At 40.6% G+C, this 17,768-nt stretch overlaps 1 protein-coding gene across 5 annotated transcripts in view; it reads left to right on the top strand.

Moving 5' to 3' along the window:
* PAN3 (Poly(A) specific ribonuclease subunit PAN3) overlaps positions 1-17,768 on the top strand; it is a 224,852-nt gene that overhangs the window by 94,527 nt on the left and 112,557 nt on the right. For all 5 annotated transcript variants that reach the window (XR_011715398.1, XM_071684307.1, XM_071684306.1 and 2 more), the window contains 3 exons: positions 902-1,093; positions 4,445-4,665; positions 9,675-9,877. Coding sequence is in view for 4 of the 5 variants with exons in the window: in XM_071684307.1 (XP_071540408.1) it covers positions 902-1,093; positions 4,445-4,665; positions 9,675-9,877 (616 nt within the window). In the remaining variant the exon portion in view is untranslated. The remainder of the gene's footprint in view (positions 1-901; positions 1,094-4,444; positions 4,666-9,674; positions 9,878-17,768) is intronic.

Genomic DNA, 17,768 nt, shown 5'->3' with positions numbered 1-17,768 from the left:
TTCAACTCTGTCATATGCTTTCTCCAGATCCATAAAACCTACAGTCAGATTCTTATTTTTTGTTAGATACTTTTCTTGTCATTTTCCCACAAAAATCTAACACACACATCCCTTACCTTTCCTGAAACCTCTTTGCTCCTCACTTATTCTGCATTCAATCACTTCCAATTTTCTGACATTCATCATTCTTGCAAACACTTCCTGGTATATATAGCAGACTCATTCCCTTATAATTCCTGCGTACTTCCTTAGCACCTTTTCGTTTGGATGAAGAAACAATAGCTTTCACCTAATCCACAGGCACAACCTTCTGTTTCCAAGGTGAATTACATATCAAAAGCATCCAATCTATCACACTTTCTCTTCCATGAATCAGTTTTAATCATGCTCATTCTTGATGCCTTTCCTTTCTTCAACCTCATTATTGCCCTTTTTACATCCCTTCTTGCTATAGACCCATGCACTTTTATCCTTTTCCTTTCATCCTTCATACCCATGCATGTTACAGTTGCTCCCTCACTTTCTTCCACATTCATCAGTTAACTCAGTTTTCTTTCAGAATCTTCATCTGCTCTTTCTTTGCTTTTCTCTTTCAGCTTCTTAACATTCTGCTTTTACATTTTATATTCTTCCCTCATCCTTTACTGAACTTCCACTGGTACATTTGTTTGAGACCTGCTTACAGAAGATGATGGGATGATTATTTGGTTAGTAGTGTAATTTAATAAGGTGAGTTATTGATATCATTGTATTGGTTTAATGGAGGCAGGAGTATCTACATTTTCTCATGAAAATTCACTTACTCGTACCTGATCATATTTTACCTTGTGCATGTATAGCTTAGGTTTATTTTATACAGTAAACTCTTTATGTGTAAATTATGAAATGAAGTATTCCACAGCCATTGTGTTTGTGTATGACTACCATGCTGGTGCAGAGACTTTGGCTACACGACATTTTTCTTCAGCAAATGCCTTTACAGCAAATGGATGGGAAGGGCTAAGTAGTTCATCAGCAGGTAATGGAGGTAGTTCCTCTCATGACCCTCCAGCACGGGGGATCCACAAGAGTCACCGGCAAAACTCTGGCAGTAGTAAGTCACTGATTTTTTTTATTTTTTCATCTTGGTAGAGTTGTGCATTGAATTATTATTATAACGCAATAAAAAAGGTTTTGATTATTCTGTGTGATTTTCTTCTGACTGTAAGGAAAAGTTTGATGTTAATTTGAATTAAGAATTTGTAAGTTGGTCCCAAGTTTTAAGGATGTAGTTAATGTTTTTACTGCTGATCTAGTTTATATTTTTTGTTGCTCTCCTTTCTCAGATATTCCCATCTTTTAATTATATTTCCAATATTAGATAATCTCATGTGACAGGGTAACATGTAGAGAAAAACAATTGATGTTGCTTGATAAGCTCACTGACAGTAGAATAAGCTCGCTAATAGTAGTTTTAGAAACTTTTGATGGATTTTGTTCATAGATATTTCTCCATAGATCAAATGGATTTACAGTGAATGTGGCTAGGTTGGGGAAACTGCATTTATTATCCTCTGTAATACACAGAATGTATCTCAAAGAAAAATTAATCATGTTCATTGCTGTTTATGTTATACTTATCCAGAATCCAACTGTTTGAGGAAAGTATTAATAATTCCAGAGGATTTTCTTCTGGAATTTATGGAAATTGTATGTTGCATTGACTATTGACAATAGGCAGGAGGATGTTTTAAGAGAAATTGTCTCACCATTAATATTATGAAAGAGAATCGAAAAGATGGGGTTGTTTACATAAGTTGGGATCAGAGAGGGGTGTTTGTCATCATTGTTCCATATTGTTAATTGGTTTTCTTGTGTAGAAGGAAACATGTGCTTTTGCTGTTAACTCCTCATCTATTATTTCTCTCCCAATTTCCAACACTCAGCATTATATCCTTGTTATAGTCAAGATGAATTTGAACTGATTCATAGTCATATTAAATGCATCTTCACTAAGACCCTGAGGTGTCAAATGTGATGAGTGTTGGAGTGAGATGTGAATATGCAGTCTGTAGGGGATGAGAGGGCACGAGAATTGAGAAATATATTGTTTGCAGATGATACAGCACTAGTGGCAGATTTGAGTGAGGAACTGCAGAAGTTGATGATTGAGTTTGGAGGAGTAAATGAAAGGAGAAATTTGAGGGTGAATGTGAATAAAAGCAAGATTATTTGGTTCAGCAGGGTTGAGGGACAAATTAGTTGGGGTGTAAGTTTGAATGGAGAAAAATTGGAGGGAGTGAAGTGTATTAATTATTTGGGAGTGGACATGGCAGCAAATGGAACCATGGAAGCAAAAGTGAGTCATTGAGTTGGGGAGGGAATGAAGGTTCTGGGAGTGCTAAAGAATGTGTGCAAAGAGTGAACGTTTTCTCAGAGGGCAAAAATGAATATGCTTGAAGGAATAATAGTCCCAACAATATTATATGGTTGCAAGGCATAGGCTATGGATAGGGTTGTGCGGAGGAGGGTGCATATGTTGGAAATGAAATGTTTGAGGGCAGTATGTGGTGTGAGGTGATTTGATCGAGTAAGTAATGAAAGGGTAAGAGAGATATGTGGTATTGAATATGGTTGAGAGAGCAGAAGAGTGTGTTGGAATAGCTTGGACATATGGAGAGAACGAGTGAGGAAAGGTTGGCAAAGAGGATGTATGTGTTAGAAGTGGAGGGAACAGGGAGAATGAGACCAAATTGGAGATGGAAGGATGGAGAGAAAAAGATTTTGAGCAATTGGGGCCTGCACATGTAGGTGGGTGAAAGGCATGCACGTGATTGGAACTATGTGGTATAGAGGGGTCAATGTGTTGTCAGTGGAATTGAACTAGGGCATGTGAAATGCGCGGGGTACACCATGGAAAGATCCATAGGGCCTTAATGTGGATAGGGAGCTGTGGTTTCAATGCATTACACATGAGATCTCAAGAATAGATGTGAGCACATGCAGCCTTTCTTCATCTGTTTCCTGGCAATACCTTGCTAAAGCAGTCCACATGAATTGTGTAATTTAGCAATTTTTTCCAATAAAGACAGCTCAGTATGCTTTAGAACAGTTTTGATATTATTTTCATGCAAGAACAGAAATCACAGGATTGCTATATCAGTACCTTGCCCCTTCCTCATCACATAGGGTTAATCTTTCAGACACCTACTGTTCACTATAAATAGATATTCCTTCATAAGTTTGTCATGCCTTGAAATCCTTGTTAGAACTGTAGTGCATCTTGGATATTACACTTAGCAGATAATCCAAGGTACTTATTACTGGTATTAGTTCTTATGTATGTATCATTCTTTTGGTCAGCATAAAATGACTTCTGGTTTCAACATAAATCTGTGGCCTCAGAAAGTTTATAACATCTGGACATCTTCAGATATCACTTCTTTAAAACACAGTAATATGGTCCCTCAAGGCAGTATGCCTTTAAAACACAGTAATATGGTCCCTCAAGGCAGTATGAAAATTGAGACTCTTTAGCTTTTCAAATTCGAGGACAAATTAGCCCATGGTAGACTGGTGTTACAGTCTTCAGATACTTTGCTTAGTTTGTTGGGTTTTCTAAGTCAAGGTTTAGGTTTTACCTCCTTAATCTGGCAGCATTTGGATCAGGACATTGCCAAACCACAGAAATTGCCTGAAAACAGAAATTGACCCCTACGTCATACATAGTTGATGACCCAATCTCACTCAAAGTCTTTACAGAAGTCTCTTTATGTAATTTTTTTTCAGTAACTCCACCTTTTCAGGCATAGATAATGACTAATGCTTACACTTATTATCACTAGCACCATCTTCTGCAGCTCTTGGTGTCTTGGATGATATCCTGATAGGCTGAAATACAACTGAATATAAGAAATTAAGTGGACTTTTAATTAGTTGGCTGCAGTGTAAGTAGATTTTGGAGCCTTAATGCTGCTAACAGCACCACCCTGGTGGCAGATCCACAAAGTGATAACTAATGGCAGCAGATTCAAACCGTGCTGGACCATAGTATGCTGGATTAGAGAGGTACAACCTGTACAGGTTGAACAGGATTGCCTAGCATGTTTTCTAGCCTCCTTTTACGAGTACAGAGATTTAGTTTCTCCACCCAAGACTGATCTTTCATCATGTATTAGTGAAGCACCTAGTGGAAATATGTATGAAAAAATAATTATAATTCTCTGTGAAGTCATTGTAGTTTGGTCTCTGACTTAGAAATGAGTATAGATATGATACTAGTGAAGTTTGTTAATTGATTTTTATTTAATGTATTTATTTGGCAAGAAACAGCTCATTGATTAAGGAAAGGGGATAGTTTTTCTTAATTTCCTAAAGTGACTTATATATAGGGTTTCAGTCCTAGTTTGTGCCTATGAATTTTAAAAGAAATTTAAGAGATATACTTTTGTTTTTGGTAATACAGGTCTTCTGCCAGAATCCACTTTGTGGAACTACATCATCCAACTGACAGGAGCCTTGCGGACTATTCACACACAAGGTCTTGCATGTCGCACACTAGATCCAACAAAAATCCTCTTAACGGACAATAAGTCAAGAATCAGGATCAACTGTTGTGGAATTCATGATGTGTTGAACTTTGATCCCAATGCTGCAAACCCCCTTGCTAACATGCCTCAGTATCAGGTATGTCAATACTGACAAACAGGTTTGGACTGGAAGGTTTGTGACAAAAGGAGTTGTTATGGTATGTTGTCATCTACTGTACGTTAAACACATGTTTATTTTTATTGTACAAGTATTATATCCATGTGTCACATACTTTTTTCAAAGAATATTATAGCATTTGTGACTAAAGCAATTGAAAATATATTTTATGTAGGGAAGATGCAGATATCCAAAAATGAGGCTTTCTTGCTTAGTTCCCCTCTAGTTTGTTGAGTACAATTTTTACAATAAGTAACTATCACAAAGCCTTGAAATTACTTAACAGGTTAGATTGCTGAGAACAGAGAAAGGATTGAAAAACAGTAACTTAGATTTGGAATATGGAATGGGATTTTGTTAAAATATGCAACACATCAGGGAAATCTGAATATCTGGAGAGAATATATTGTGACAGACTTACTTAAAATTTGGCCTTATTGAGATGCTAGGAAAAGGAAGGGTATTATAGATTAGATAGATGTGTTGGAATGATTTTTACTACAATTAGGATACATAGTCATCCACTCATATACACACACTTTTTTTTTTTTTTTTTTTTTTTTTGTCGCTGTCTCCCGCGTTTGCGAGGTAGCGCAAGGAAACAGACGAAAAGAAATGGCCCAACCCATCCCCATACACATGTATATACATACGTCCACACACGCAAATATACATACCTACACAGCTTTCCATGGTTTATCCCAGACGCTTCACATGCCCTGATTCAATCCACTGACAGCACGTCAACCCCGGTATACCACATCGATCCAATTCACTCTATTTCTTGCCCTCCTTTCACCCTCCTGCACATTCAGGCCCCAATCACACAAAATCTTTTTCACTCCATCTTTCCACCTCCAATTTGGTCTCCCACTTCTCCTCGTTCCCTCCACCTCCGACACATATATCCTCTTGGTCAATCTTTCCTCACTCATTCTCTCCATGTGCCCAAACCATTTCAAAACACCCTCTTCTGCTCTCTCAACCACGCTCTTTTTATTTCCACACATCTCTCTTACCCTTACGTTACTTACTCGATGAAACCACCTCACACCACACATTGTCCTCAAACATCTCATTTCCAGCACATCCATCCTCCTGCGCACAACTCTATCCATAGCCCACGCCTCGCAACCATACAACATTGTTGGAACCACTATTCCTTCAAACATACCCATTTTTGCTTTCCAAGATAATGTTCTCGACTTCCACACATTCTTCAAGGCTCCCAGGATTTTCGCCCCCTCCCCCACCCTATGATCCACTTCCGCTTCCATGGTTCCATCCGCTGCCAGATCCACTCCCAGATATCTAAAACACTTTACTTTCTCCAGTTTTTCTCCATTCAAACTTACCTCCCAATTGACTTGACCCTCAACCCTACTGTACCTAATTACCTTGCTCTTATTCACATTTACTCTTAACTTTCTTCTTTCACACACTTTACCAAACTCAGTCACCAGCTTCTGCAGTTTCTCACATGAATCAGCCACCAGTGCTGTATCATCAGCGAACAACAACTGACTCACTTCCCAAGCTCTCTCATCCCCAACACACTTCATACTTGCCCCTCTTTCCAAAACTCTTGCATTCACCTCCCTAACAACCCCATCCATAAACAAATTAAACAACCATGGAGACATCACACACCCCTGCCGCAGACCTACATTCACACATATATATTCATATATATATATCCCTGGGGATAGGGGATTGAGAATACTTCCCACATATTCCCTGCGTGTTGTAGAAGGCGACTAAAAGGGGAGGGAGCGGGGGGCTGGAAATCCTCCCCTCTCGGTTTTTTTTTTCAATTTTCCAAAAGAAGGAACAGAGAATTGGGCCAGGTGAGGGTATTCCCTCAAAGGCCCAGTCCTCTGTTCTTAACGCTACCTCGCTAATGCGGGAAATGGCAAATAGTTTGAAAGAAAGAAAAGAATATATATATATATATTTTTTTTTTTCATACGATTCGCCATTTCCCGCATTTGCGAGGTAGCGTTATATATATATATTCTTCTTTTCTTTCTTTTAAACTATTCGCCACTTCCCGCGCTAGCGAGGTAGCGTTAGGATCAGAGGACTGGGCCTTTTTTGGAATATCCTCACCTGGCCCCCTCTGTTCCTTCTTTTGGAAAATTAAAAAAAAAAATGAGAGGGGAGGATTTCCAGCCCCCCACTCCCTCCCCTTTAAGTCGCCTTCTACGACACGCAGGGAATACGTGGGAAGTATTCTTTCTCTCCTATCCCCAGGGATAAATATATATATTCATATAGATATATATGTGTTTGATGATAGAGTGGCAGATATAGGGTGTTTTGGTCGAGGTGGTGTGCAAAGTGAGAGGGTTAGGGAAAATGATTTGGTAAACAGAGAAGAGGTAGTAAAAGCTTTGCGGAAGATGAAAGCCGGCAAGGCAGAGGCTGTGGATGGTATTGCAGTGGAATTTATTAAAAAAGGGGTTGACTGTATTGTTGACTGGTTGGTATGGTTATTTAATGTATGTATGACTCATGGTGAGGTGCCTGAGGATTGGCGGAATGCTTGCATAGTGCTGTTGTACAAAGGCAAAGGGGATAAGAGTGAGTGCTCAAATTACAGAGGTATAAGTTTGTTGAGTATTCCTGGTAAAGTATATGGGAGGGTATTGATTGAGAGGGTGAAGGCATGTACAGAGCATCAGATTGGGGAAGAGGAGTGTGGTTTCAGAAGTGGTAGAGGATGTGTGGATCAGGTGTTTGTTTTGAAGAATGTATGTGAGAAATACTTAGAAAAGCAAATGGATTTGTATGTAGCATTTATGGATCTGGAGAAGGCATATGATAGAGTTGATAGAGATGCTCTGTGGAAGGTATTAAGAATATATGGTGTGGGAGGCAAGTTGTTAGAAGCAGTGAAAAGTTTTTATCGAGGATTTAAGGCATGCGTACGTACAGGAAGAGAGGAAAGTGATTGGTTCTCAGTGAATGTAGGTTTGCGGCAGGGGTGTGTGATGTCTCCATGGTTGTTTAATTTGTTTATGGATGGGGTTGTTAGGCAGGTGAATGCAAGAGTTTTGGAAAGAGGGGCAAGTATGAAGTCTGTTGTGGATGAGAGAGCTTGGGAAGTGAGTCAGTTGTTCGCTGATGATACAGCACTGGTGGCTGATTCATGTGAGAAACTGCAGAAGCTGGTGACTGAGTTTGGTAAAGTGTGTGAAAGAAGAAAGTTAAGAGTAAATGTGAATAAGAGCAAGGTTATTAGGTACAGTAGGGTTGAGGGTCAAGTCAATTGGGAGGTAAGTTTGAATGGAGAAAAACTGGAGGAAGTAAAGTGTTTTAGATATCTGGGAGTGGATCTGGCAGCGGATGGAACCATGGAAGCGGAAGTGAATCATAGGGTGGGGGAGGGGGCGAAAATCCTGGGAGCCTTGAAGAATGTGTGGAAGTCAAGAACATTATCTCGGAAAGCAAAAATGGGTATGTTTGAAGGAATAGTGGTTCCAACAATGTTGTATGGTTGCGAGGCGTGGGCTATGGATAGAGTTGTGCGCAGGAGGGTGGATGTGCTGGAAATGAGATGTTTGAGGACAATGTGTGGTGTGAGGTGGTTTGATCAAGTAAGTAATGTGAGGGTAAGAGAGATGTGTGGAAATAAGAAGAGTGTGGTTGAGAGAGCAGAAGAGGGTGTTCTGAAATGGTTTGGGCACATGGAGAGAATGAGTGAGGAAAGATTGACCAAGAGGATATATGTGTCGGAGGTGGAGGGAACGAGGAGAAGTGGGAGACCAAATTGGAGGTGGAAAGATGGAGTGAAAAAGATTTTGTGTGATCGGGGCCTGAACATGCAGGAGGGTGAAAGGCGGGCAAGAAATAGAAGGAATTGGACCGATGTGGTATACCGGGGTTGACGTGCTGTCAGTGGATTGAATCAGGGCATGTGAAGCGTCTGGGGTAAACCATGGAAAGTTGTGTGGGGCCTGGATGTGGAAAGGGAGCTGTGGTTTCGGGCATTATTGCATGACAGCTAGAGACTGAGTGTGAACGAATGGGGCCTTTGTTGTCTTTTCCTAGCACAACCTTGCACACATGAGGGGGGAGGGGATGGTATTCCATGTGTGGCGAGGTGGCGATGGGAATGAATAAAGGCAGACAGTGTGAATTGTGTGCATGGGTATATAGGTATGTTTCTGTGTGTGTATATATATATGTGTACATTGAGATGTATAGGTATGTATATTTGCATGTGTGGACGTGTATGTATATACATGTGTATGGGGGTGGGTTGGGCCATTTCTTTCGTCTGTTTCCTTGCGCTACCTCGCAAACGCGGGAGACAGCGACAAAGCAAAATATAAAGAAAAAAAATATATGGGGATAGGGGAGAAAGAATACTTCCCATGCATTCCCTGCCTGTCATAGGAGGCGACTAAAGGGGATGGGAACGGGGGCTAGAATCCTTCCCCTCCTTGTATTTTAACTTCCTAAAAGGGGAAACAAAAGGAGCCATGCAGGGAGTGCTTGTCCTCCTCAAAGGCTCGGATTGGGGTGTCTAAATTTGTGAGGATGTAACCAAGATGAGAAAAAAGGAGAGATAGGTAGTATGTTTGACAAAAGGAACCTCGATATTTTGGCTCTGAGTGAAATGAAGCTCAAGGGTAAAGGGGACTAGTGGTTTGGGAATGTCTTGGGAGTAAATTCAGAGATTGGTGAGAGGACAAGGGCAAAGGAAGGAGTAGCACTACTCCTGAAGTAGGAGTTGTGGGAGTATGTGATAGAGTGTAATAAAGAAATCTCTTGATTGATATGGGTAAAACTGAAACTGGATGGAGAGAGATGGGTGATTATTGGTGCCTATGCACCTGGTCATGAGAGGCAAATGTTTTGGGAGCAGCTGAGAGAGTGTGTTAGCAACCTGGAGAGCAAGACATATTCTGTCTCTCTCTCTCTCTCTCTCTCTCTCTCTCTCTCTCTCTCTCTCTCTCTCTCTCATGTACTTTTTTTTTCAGCAAGAAGATTTGGTGAACTTGGGCAAGCTGATGGTTGCTCTTGCTTGCAATTCTGTTTTAGCATTACAACGAGACAATATCCAGACTGCCCTTGAGCTGATCAATCGCTCATATTCTCGGGATTTAGCCATGCTGGTGGTCTGCCTCCTCACCTCACAGCGCATTAAGAGTATTAATGATGTTATGCCGATGATAGGAGCAAGGTAAATATGAGTTCGTACATTTATATGTCTTAATATGAATTTTTTTATTAGTTCATTAAAACTGAGACTTAGTTGTGAGTGTAATCAGATAAAATAACCCACTAAGTGGACTCATGTACACTGCTTCACCATGTGAGGGTTTGTTCAACATTTTCAAAGGCTGCTTTATTTCAGAGATTGCTGTTGCCACTCATTCTAAAACTGTAATTCAGATTTCATTGATTTTTTCTTCATTTATTTGTACCATCTTGTTGCTTCTGTTTTTTCATTTCCTGTTGTGAATGATTTGGTTCCACAAGTGGTACTCTTCTGTGTATGCTTCTATCGTTTCCTATATCTTAAACCATTGGTAGCTAGTTTAGCCTGCAATTATCTGCTTATGCAATAAATGGAGGGAATTGTACTCTTATTGAATCCCTTGTCTTAGACTTCTCTGCTGTCATACAACTTTTCATGCTTTTGTATACAGTTAGCATTCATGTTCTACTCATGCAAAAACGTACTTTATGACACCCTTTCTAATATGTTTCTTGCTTAGCGTCTCGTTTTACCCTCTTTGTTTTTCTGCATCTTGTTGGGGCCTTTTATTTCTTTGTTTTGCATCCAAAGGAACTGCTCTATGTCATCACCATCAAACTGGTTTAGAAATCTGAAGGTTTTGAGCAACTCACTCTCTTCGATTGTGAGCGAATTTATGACTACCAGTCTGTTGCTTTAACCTCTCTTAACTCGAGTACCATCTTAATTGCCCTCCTTTTCGACTTTCTTGGTGAGTTTTTTATGATTTCTAAGTGCAGTGATCAGACTTCAGAAACATATCTATGCTCTTAAATATGATTCAAATATTTGCCAACAGACAATTTTCCTTTTTTGTTTGTTTGCTTGTTTTGTTGTTTGTTTTTTGCGTATGCATGTGTATGAGTGAATGGGGCACTTCCTCGCTAGCACAGTAAATGGTGATCGAGTATGAAAGATATATGTACATAGATTATCCCTGGGGATAGAGGAGAAAGCATACTTCTAACGTATTCCCTGTGTGTCATAGAAGACGACTTAAAGGGATGGGAGTGTGGGGCTGGAAATCCTTCCCTCCTGTTTACTTTTCCAAAAGAAGGAACAGAGAAGGGAGCCAAGTGAGTAGTTTTTCCCTCTAAGGCTCAGTCATCTATTCTTGCATGCTACCTTGCAAAAGTAGGAAATGGTGAGTATGAATTAAAAAAAAGAGATAGAAGAAGGAGTCAAGTGGGGAGTGCTCATCCACCTCAAAGGCTCAGATTTGGGTGTCTGAATGTGTGTGGATGTAACCAAGATGCGAAGAAAGGAGAGATAGGTAGTACGTTTGAGGAAAGAAACCTGGATGTTCTGGCTCTGAGTGAAATGAAGCTCAAGGGTAAAGGGGAAGAGTGATTTGGGAAGGTCTTAGCAGTGAACTCAGGGGTTGGTGAGAGGACGAGAGCTAAGGAAGGAGTAGCAATACTCCTGAAGCAGGAGTTGTGGGAGGACGCGATAGAGTGTAAGAAAGTGAATTCTAGATCGATGTTGGTAAAACTGAAAGTGGATGGAGAGAGAGGGTTGATTATTGGTGCCCATGAACCTGGTCATGAGAAAAAGGATCATGAGAGGCAAGTGTTTTGGGAGCAGTTGAGTGAGTGTATTAGCAGCTTTGATGCACGAGACCGGGCTATAGTGATGGATGATTTAAATGCGAAGGTGAGTAATGTGGCAGTCGAGGGTATAATTGGTGTACATGCGGTCTTCAGTGTTGTGAATGGAAATGGTGAAGAGCTTGTGGATTTATGTGTCGAAAAAGGGCTGATGATTGGGAATACCTGAAGTATATGTATATGTATGTGAGTAGGGAGAGATGGTCAAAGGGCATTATTGGACTACATGCTAATTGATAGGCGTGTAAAAGAGAGACTTTTGGAAATTAATGTGCTGTGAGGGGCAGCAGGAGGGATGTCTGATCACTATCTTGTGAAGGTGAAGACTTGTAGAGGCTTCCAGAAAAGAAGAGAGAATCTTGGGGAGAAGAGAGTGGTGACAGTAAGTGAGCTTGGAAAGGAGACTTGTGTGAGGAATTGTCAGGAGAGATTGAGTGTTGAATGGCAAAAGGTGAGAGCAAATGACATGAGGGGAGTGGGGGAGGAATGGGATGTATTTAGGGAAGTAGCGATGGCTTGCGTGAAAGATGTATGTAGTACGAGAAAGATGGGAGGTGGGCAGATTAGAAAGGGTAGTGAGTAGTGGGATGAAGTAAGATTGTTAGTGAAAGAGAAAAGAGAGGCGTTTGGATGATTTTTTTTTTTTTTTTTTTTTTTTTTCCATACTATTCGCTATTTCCCGCGATAGCGAGGTAGCGTTAAGAACAGAGGACTGGGCCTTTGAGGGAATATCCTCACCTGGACCTCTTCTCTGTTCCTTCTTTTGGGGAAAAAAAAAAAAAACGAGAGGGGAGGATTTCCAGCCCCCGCTCCCTTCCCTTTTAGTCGCCTTCTACGACACGCAGGGAATACGTGGGAAGTATTCTTTCTCCCCTATTTTGGATGATATTTGCAGGAAATTAGTTCAAGTGACTGGGAGGTTTATAAAAGAAACTGGCAAGAGGTCAAGAGAAAGGTGCATGAGTGAAAAAGGGGGCAAATGAGAGTTGTAGCGAGAGAGTATCATTAAATTTTAGGGAGAATAAAAAGGTGTTTTGGAAGGAAGTAAATAACTTGATTAATACAAGAACAAATGGGAACATCGGAGAAGGGGGCAAGTGGGGAAGTGATAACAGATAGTGATGGAGTGAGTATTTTGAAGGTTTGTTGAATTCATTTGATGATAGGGTGGCAGATATTGGGTGTTTTGTTGGGGCGCTGTATGAAGTGAGGGAGAATGATTTGGTGAAGAGAGGAGAGGCATTGAAAGCTTTGCGGAAGATGAAATCTGTGAAGGTGGTGGATTTGGATGGAATTCCAGTGGAATTTATTATAAAAGGGGGTGATTGTGTTGTTGATTGGTTGGTAAGGATAGAATATTAACTGTATGTATCAGGGTTCCCACGCCACCAGGAAAACGGGAAAAACCCAGGAATTTCATTTGAGGTGCTCCCAGCCGGGAAAAGGCCTGGAAAACGCGTAAAATTGAAAATTTCCAGGAAAAACCCTTGAAACGGAAGTTAGGAAAAGGTTACTTCCCTTGGGCCTCATTCGTCCCTCGCTTTTGTACCCTGAATATACTTTATTGCTTTTTTGTGGGGCGAGTTGTATGGTACGATTCGAACTGAAATCGCGGTCTTGATAGCGCTTGCTCACATCTGTTATGGAGTAATGAAAGCAATGGTTAATAATGATCGTGATGGCCAATTTTTTGAAAAAAAAGTGCTTCACATTTGCCAAGTCAACTCTTATTGACTCAGATTGGGTTAAAGTCTTTTTTTCCCAATGCAGTATCGTTAAATACAAATACGTTCAAAGATTGCAAAATTTTTATAAATATTGCATGTTTACTTTCAAAGCGTTTAGTTAGCATTGAATTGGAACCAAGAACTTTAACAAGAGAGAAACGATTTTCAGAGGAAGTTACGGTTGAATGTTGCAAGGAAATAGCTAACGCTAAAATTATTGAATCTTTAAAAATTGAAAGGGCTTTTTATTTGAGTCCAAAACAAGTTGTTGACATTATAGAAGGAAATCCTAATCTAAGACTATTCTCCTTTACGCCAAGGTGGATTAACTCTTTGTCTGAAAGGATTGCCATTTTTATTCAGTACAGCCATAGGCTGAAATTTGGTGAAGATTTTTTTCACTTCTACAAATATGTAGATTATGGATTTTTAACACATGTGGTTTGAGCTGTACACGGTCCAAGTAATAATTTATAAAGAATATAGAATATACATGTACAATATGAAGACACCAACCATTGAAAACTAGTCGAAGTTCTGAGTCATAAGTTTGTGATTATCCAAGAAGTAGCATCATGTACTTATTAACATCAAGAATTGAGAGTATGGTTGATGAAAATGAAATTTTACCAAACTTAAAATAATGGTGATCTTTATGGAAATCCTTTGAATGCTATAGATTTCCAATATTTTAGCTAAATGGCCTTAGTCACAGTGCCGAGTCAGAAAATTTCTGTATCATGCAAATTGGTCATCTTGTGGCTTATAAAGCACTGAAAGCCAGGCTCATACAGAAAGCTCTTGATAGTCCTGTCAATACAAGTCCAATCCTAAATCATTAGAACTAACATGGTAACTAATTTATAAATGTGTTCGATGAACAAGCACAAACCAACGATCAGTGTTATCCAGATGGTTTGTCCATTGAAGTCCATTTAAGATTAAGTGGGCTGAAAACCCTGTAGAAAATATCCTGGAAAACATTTACAGATCCTGGAAATATCCTGGAAAAAGCCTTGAATTTTATGTCAGTAAAAGAGTGGGAACCTTGATGTATGGACCATGGTGAAGTGCCTGAGGATTGGCAGAATGCATGCATAGTCCCATTGTCCAAAGTAAAAGAGGATAGGGGTGACTGTTCAGAATACAGAGGCATAAGTTTGCTGAGTATTTTTGGGAAATCATGTTGGAGGGTACTGATTGAGAGGATGAAGGCATTTACAGAGCATCAGACTAGGAAAAAGCAGTGTGGTTTCAGAAGTGGTAGAGGATGTGTGGATCAGGTGTTTGCTTTGAAGAATGTGTGTGAGAAATACTTAGAAAAAGAAATGGATTTGTGTGTAGCATTTATGTATCTGGAGAAGGCATATGATAGGGTTGATAGAGATGCTTTTGGAAGGTTTTAAGGTTATATGGTGTGGGAGGTAAGTTGCTAGAAGCATTGAAAAGTTTTTACCAAGGGTGTAAGGCATGTGTAGGAGTAGGAAGAGAGGAGATTGATTGGTTCCCAGTGAATGTCGGTCTGCGGCAGGGGTGTGTGATGTCCCCATGGTTGTTTGATTTGTTTATGGATGGGATGTTTAGGGAGGTAAATGCAAGAGTTTTGGAGAGAGGGGCAAGTATGCAGTCTGTTCTGAATGAAAGGGCCTGGGAAGTGAGTCAGTTGTTGTTTGCTGATGATACTGCTCTAGTGTCTGATTCATGTGAGAATCTGCAGAGGTTGGTGACTAAGTTTGGAAAAATGTGTGAAAGGAGAAAGTTGAGAGTAAATGTGAATAAGAGCAAGTTTATTATGGTCATTAGGGTTGAGGGACAAGATCATTGGGATGTAAGTTTGAATGAAGAAAAATTGGATGAAGTGAAGTGTTTTAGATATCTGGGAGTGGACTTAGCAGCGGATGAAACCATGGAAGCGGAAGTGTGTCACGGGGTGGGGGAGGGGGTGAAGGTTATGGGAACAGTGAAAAATGTGTGGAAAGATAGAACGTTATCTCGGAGAGCAAAAATGGGTATGGTTGAAGGAATGTTAGTTCCAGCAATGTTATATGATTGTAAGGCATGGGCTATAGATAGGGTTGTGTGGAGGAGTGGGGATGTGTTGGAAATGAAGTGTTTGAGGACAATATGTGATGTGAGGTGGTTTGATCGAGTAAGGAATGTAAGGATAAGAGATGTGTGGAAATAAAAAGAGAATAGTTGAGAGAGCAGAAGAGGGTGTGTTGAAATGGTTTGGACACATGGAGAGAATGAGTGAGGAAAGATTAACAAAGAGGATATATGTATCAGAGGTGGAGGGAACAAGGAGAAGCGGGAAACCAAATTGGAGGTCGAACGATGGAGTTAAAAAGATATTGAGCGATTGGGGCCTGAGCATACAGGAGGGTGAGAGGCGTGCAAGGAATAGATTGAATTGGAACAATGTGGTATACTGGGGTCAATGTGCTGTCAGTGGACTGAACCAGGGCATTTGAAGCATTTGGAGGAAACCATGGAATGGTCTGGATGTGGATAGTGAGCTGTGGTTTTGGTGCATTACACATGACAGCTAGAGACTGAGTGCGAATGAATGTGGCCTCTTTGTCTGTATTCCTGGCATTATGTCACTGAAGCAGGGGATAGCCATGCTGTTTTCCTGTGGGGCAGGGTATCGACAGGAATGCATGAAGGCAAGCAAGTATGAATATGTACACGTGTATGTATGTAATGTCTACATATGTGTACCTATTTATTTATTTATTCATTATACTTTGTCGCTGTCTCCCACGTTAGCGAGGTAGTGCAAGGAAATTGACGAAAGAATGGCCCAACACATACACAAGCATATACATACATGTCCACACACGCACATATACATACCTGTACATTTTACCGTATACATATATATATACATACACGGACATATATATATATACACATGTACATAATTCATACTTGCTGCCGTCATTCATTCCCGTCGCCACCCCGCCACACACGAAATGACAACCCCCTCCCCCTGCACATGCGCTAGGTAGCGCTAGGAAAAGACAACAAAGGCCACATTCGTTCACCCTCAGTCTCTGTGTATGTATATTTATGTATATGTATGTATGTGTGCGTATGTGGGCATTTATGTGCATATATGTTTATATGGTTTCAGAAGTGGTAGAGGATGTGTGGAACAGGTGTTTGCTTTGAAGAATGTATGTGAGAAATACTTAGAAAAGCAAATCGATTTGTATTTAGCATTTATGGATCTGGAGAAGACATATGATAAGAGTTGATAGAGATGCTCTGTGGAAGGTATTAAGAATATATAGTGTGGGAGGCAAATTGTTAGAAGCAGTGAAAAGTTTTTATCGAGGATGTAAGGCATGTGTATGTGTAGGAAGAGAGGAAAGTGATTGGTTCTCAGTGAATGTAGGTTTGCGGCAGGGGTGTGTGATGTCTCCATGGCTGTTTAATTTGTTTATGGATGGGGTTGTTAGGGAGGTGAATGCAAGAGTTTTGGAAAGAGGGGCAAGTATGCAGTCTGTTGTGAATGAGAGAGCTTGGGAAGTGAGTCAGTTGCTGCTCGCTGGTGATACAGCGCTTGTAGCTGATTCATGTGAGAAACTGCAGAAGCTGTTGACTGAGTTTGGTAAAATGTGTGAAAGAAGAAAGCTGAGAGTAAATGTGAATAAGAGCAAGGTTATTAGGTACAGTAGGGTGGAGGGACAAGTCAAGTTGGAGATGTTGGAGATAAGTTTGAATGGAGAAAAACTGGAGGAAGTGAAGTGTTTTAGATGTCTGGGAGTGGATTTGGCAGCAGATGGAACCATGGAAGCGGAAGTGAATTACAGGGTGGGGGAGGGGGCGAAAGTTCTTGGAGCATTGAAGAATGTGTGGAAGTCGAGAACATTATCTTGGAAAGCAAAAATGGGTATGTTTGAAGGAATAGTGGTTCCAACAATGTTATATGGTTGTGAGGTGTGGGCTATAGATAGAGTTGTGCACAGGAGGGTGGATGTGCTGGAAATGAGATGTTTGAGGACAATATGTGGTGTGAGGTGGTTTGATCAAGTAACGATAGGGTAAGAGATATGTGTGGTAGTAAAAAGAGTGTGGTTGAGAGAGCAGAAGAGGGTGTTTTGAAATGGTTTGGTCACATGGAGAGAATGAGTGAGGAAAGATTGACCAAGAGGATATATGAGTCAGAGGTGGAGGGAATGAGGAGAAGTGGGAGACTAAAGTGGAGGTGGAAAGATGGAGTGAAAAAGATTTTGAGTGATCGGGGCCTGAGCATGCAGGAGGGTGAAAGGCATGCAAGGAATAGAGTGAACTGGAACAATGTGGTATACCAGGGTCGACGTGCTGTCAGTGGATTGACCCAGGGCATGTGAAGCGTCTGGGTTAAACCATGGAAAGTTCTGTGGGGCCTGGATGTGGAAAGGGAGCTGTGGTTTCGGTGCATTATCATATGACAGCTAGAGACTGAGTGTGAACGAATGTGGCCTTTGTTTTCTTTTCCTAGCGCTACCTCGC

This window comes from Panulirus ornatus, chromosome 38, assembly GCF_036320965.1.
Source record: "Panulirus ornatus isolate Po-2019 chromosome 38, ASM3632096v1, whole genome shotgun sequence".
Taxonomy (NCBI): domain Eukaryota; kingdom Metazoa; phylum Arthropoda; class Malacostraca; order Decapoda; family Palinuridae; genus Panulirus; species Panulirus ornatus.
This window is presented reverse-complemented; position numbering and strand designations above follow the sequence as displayed.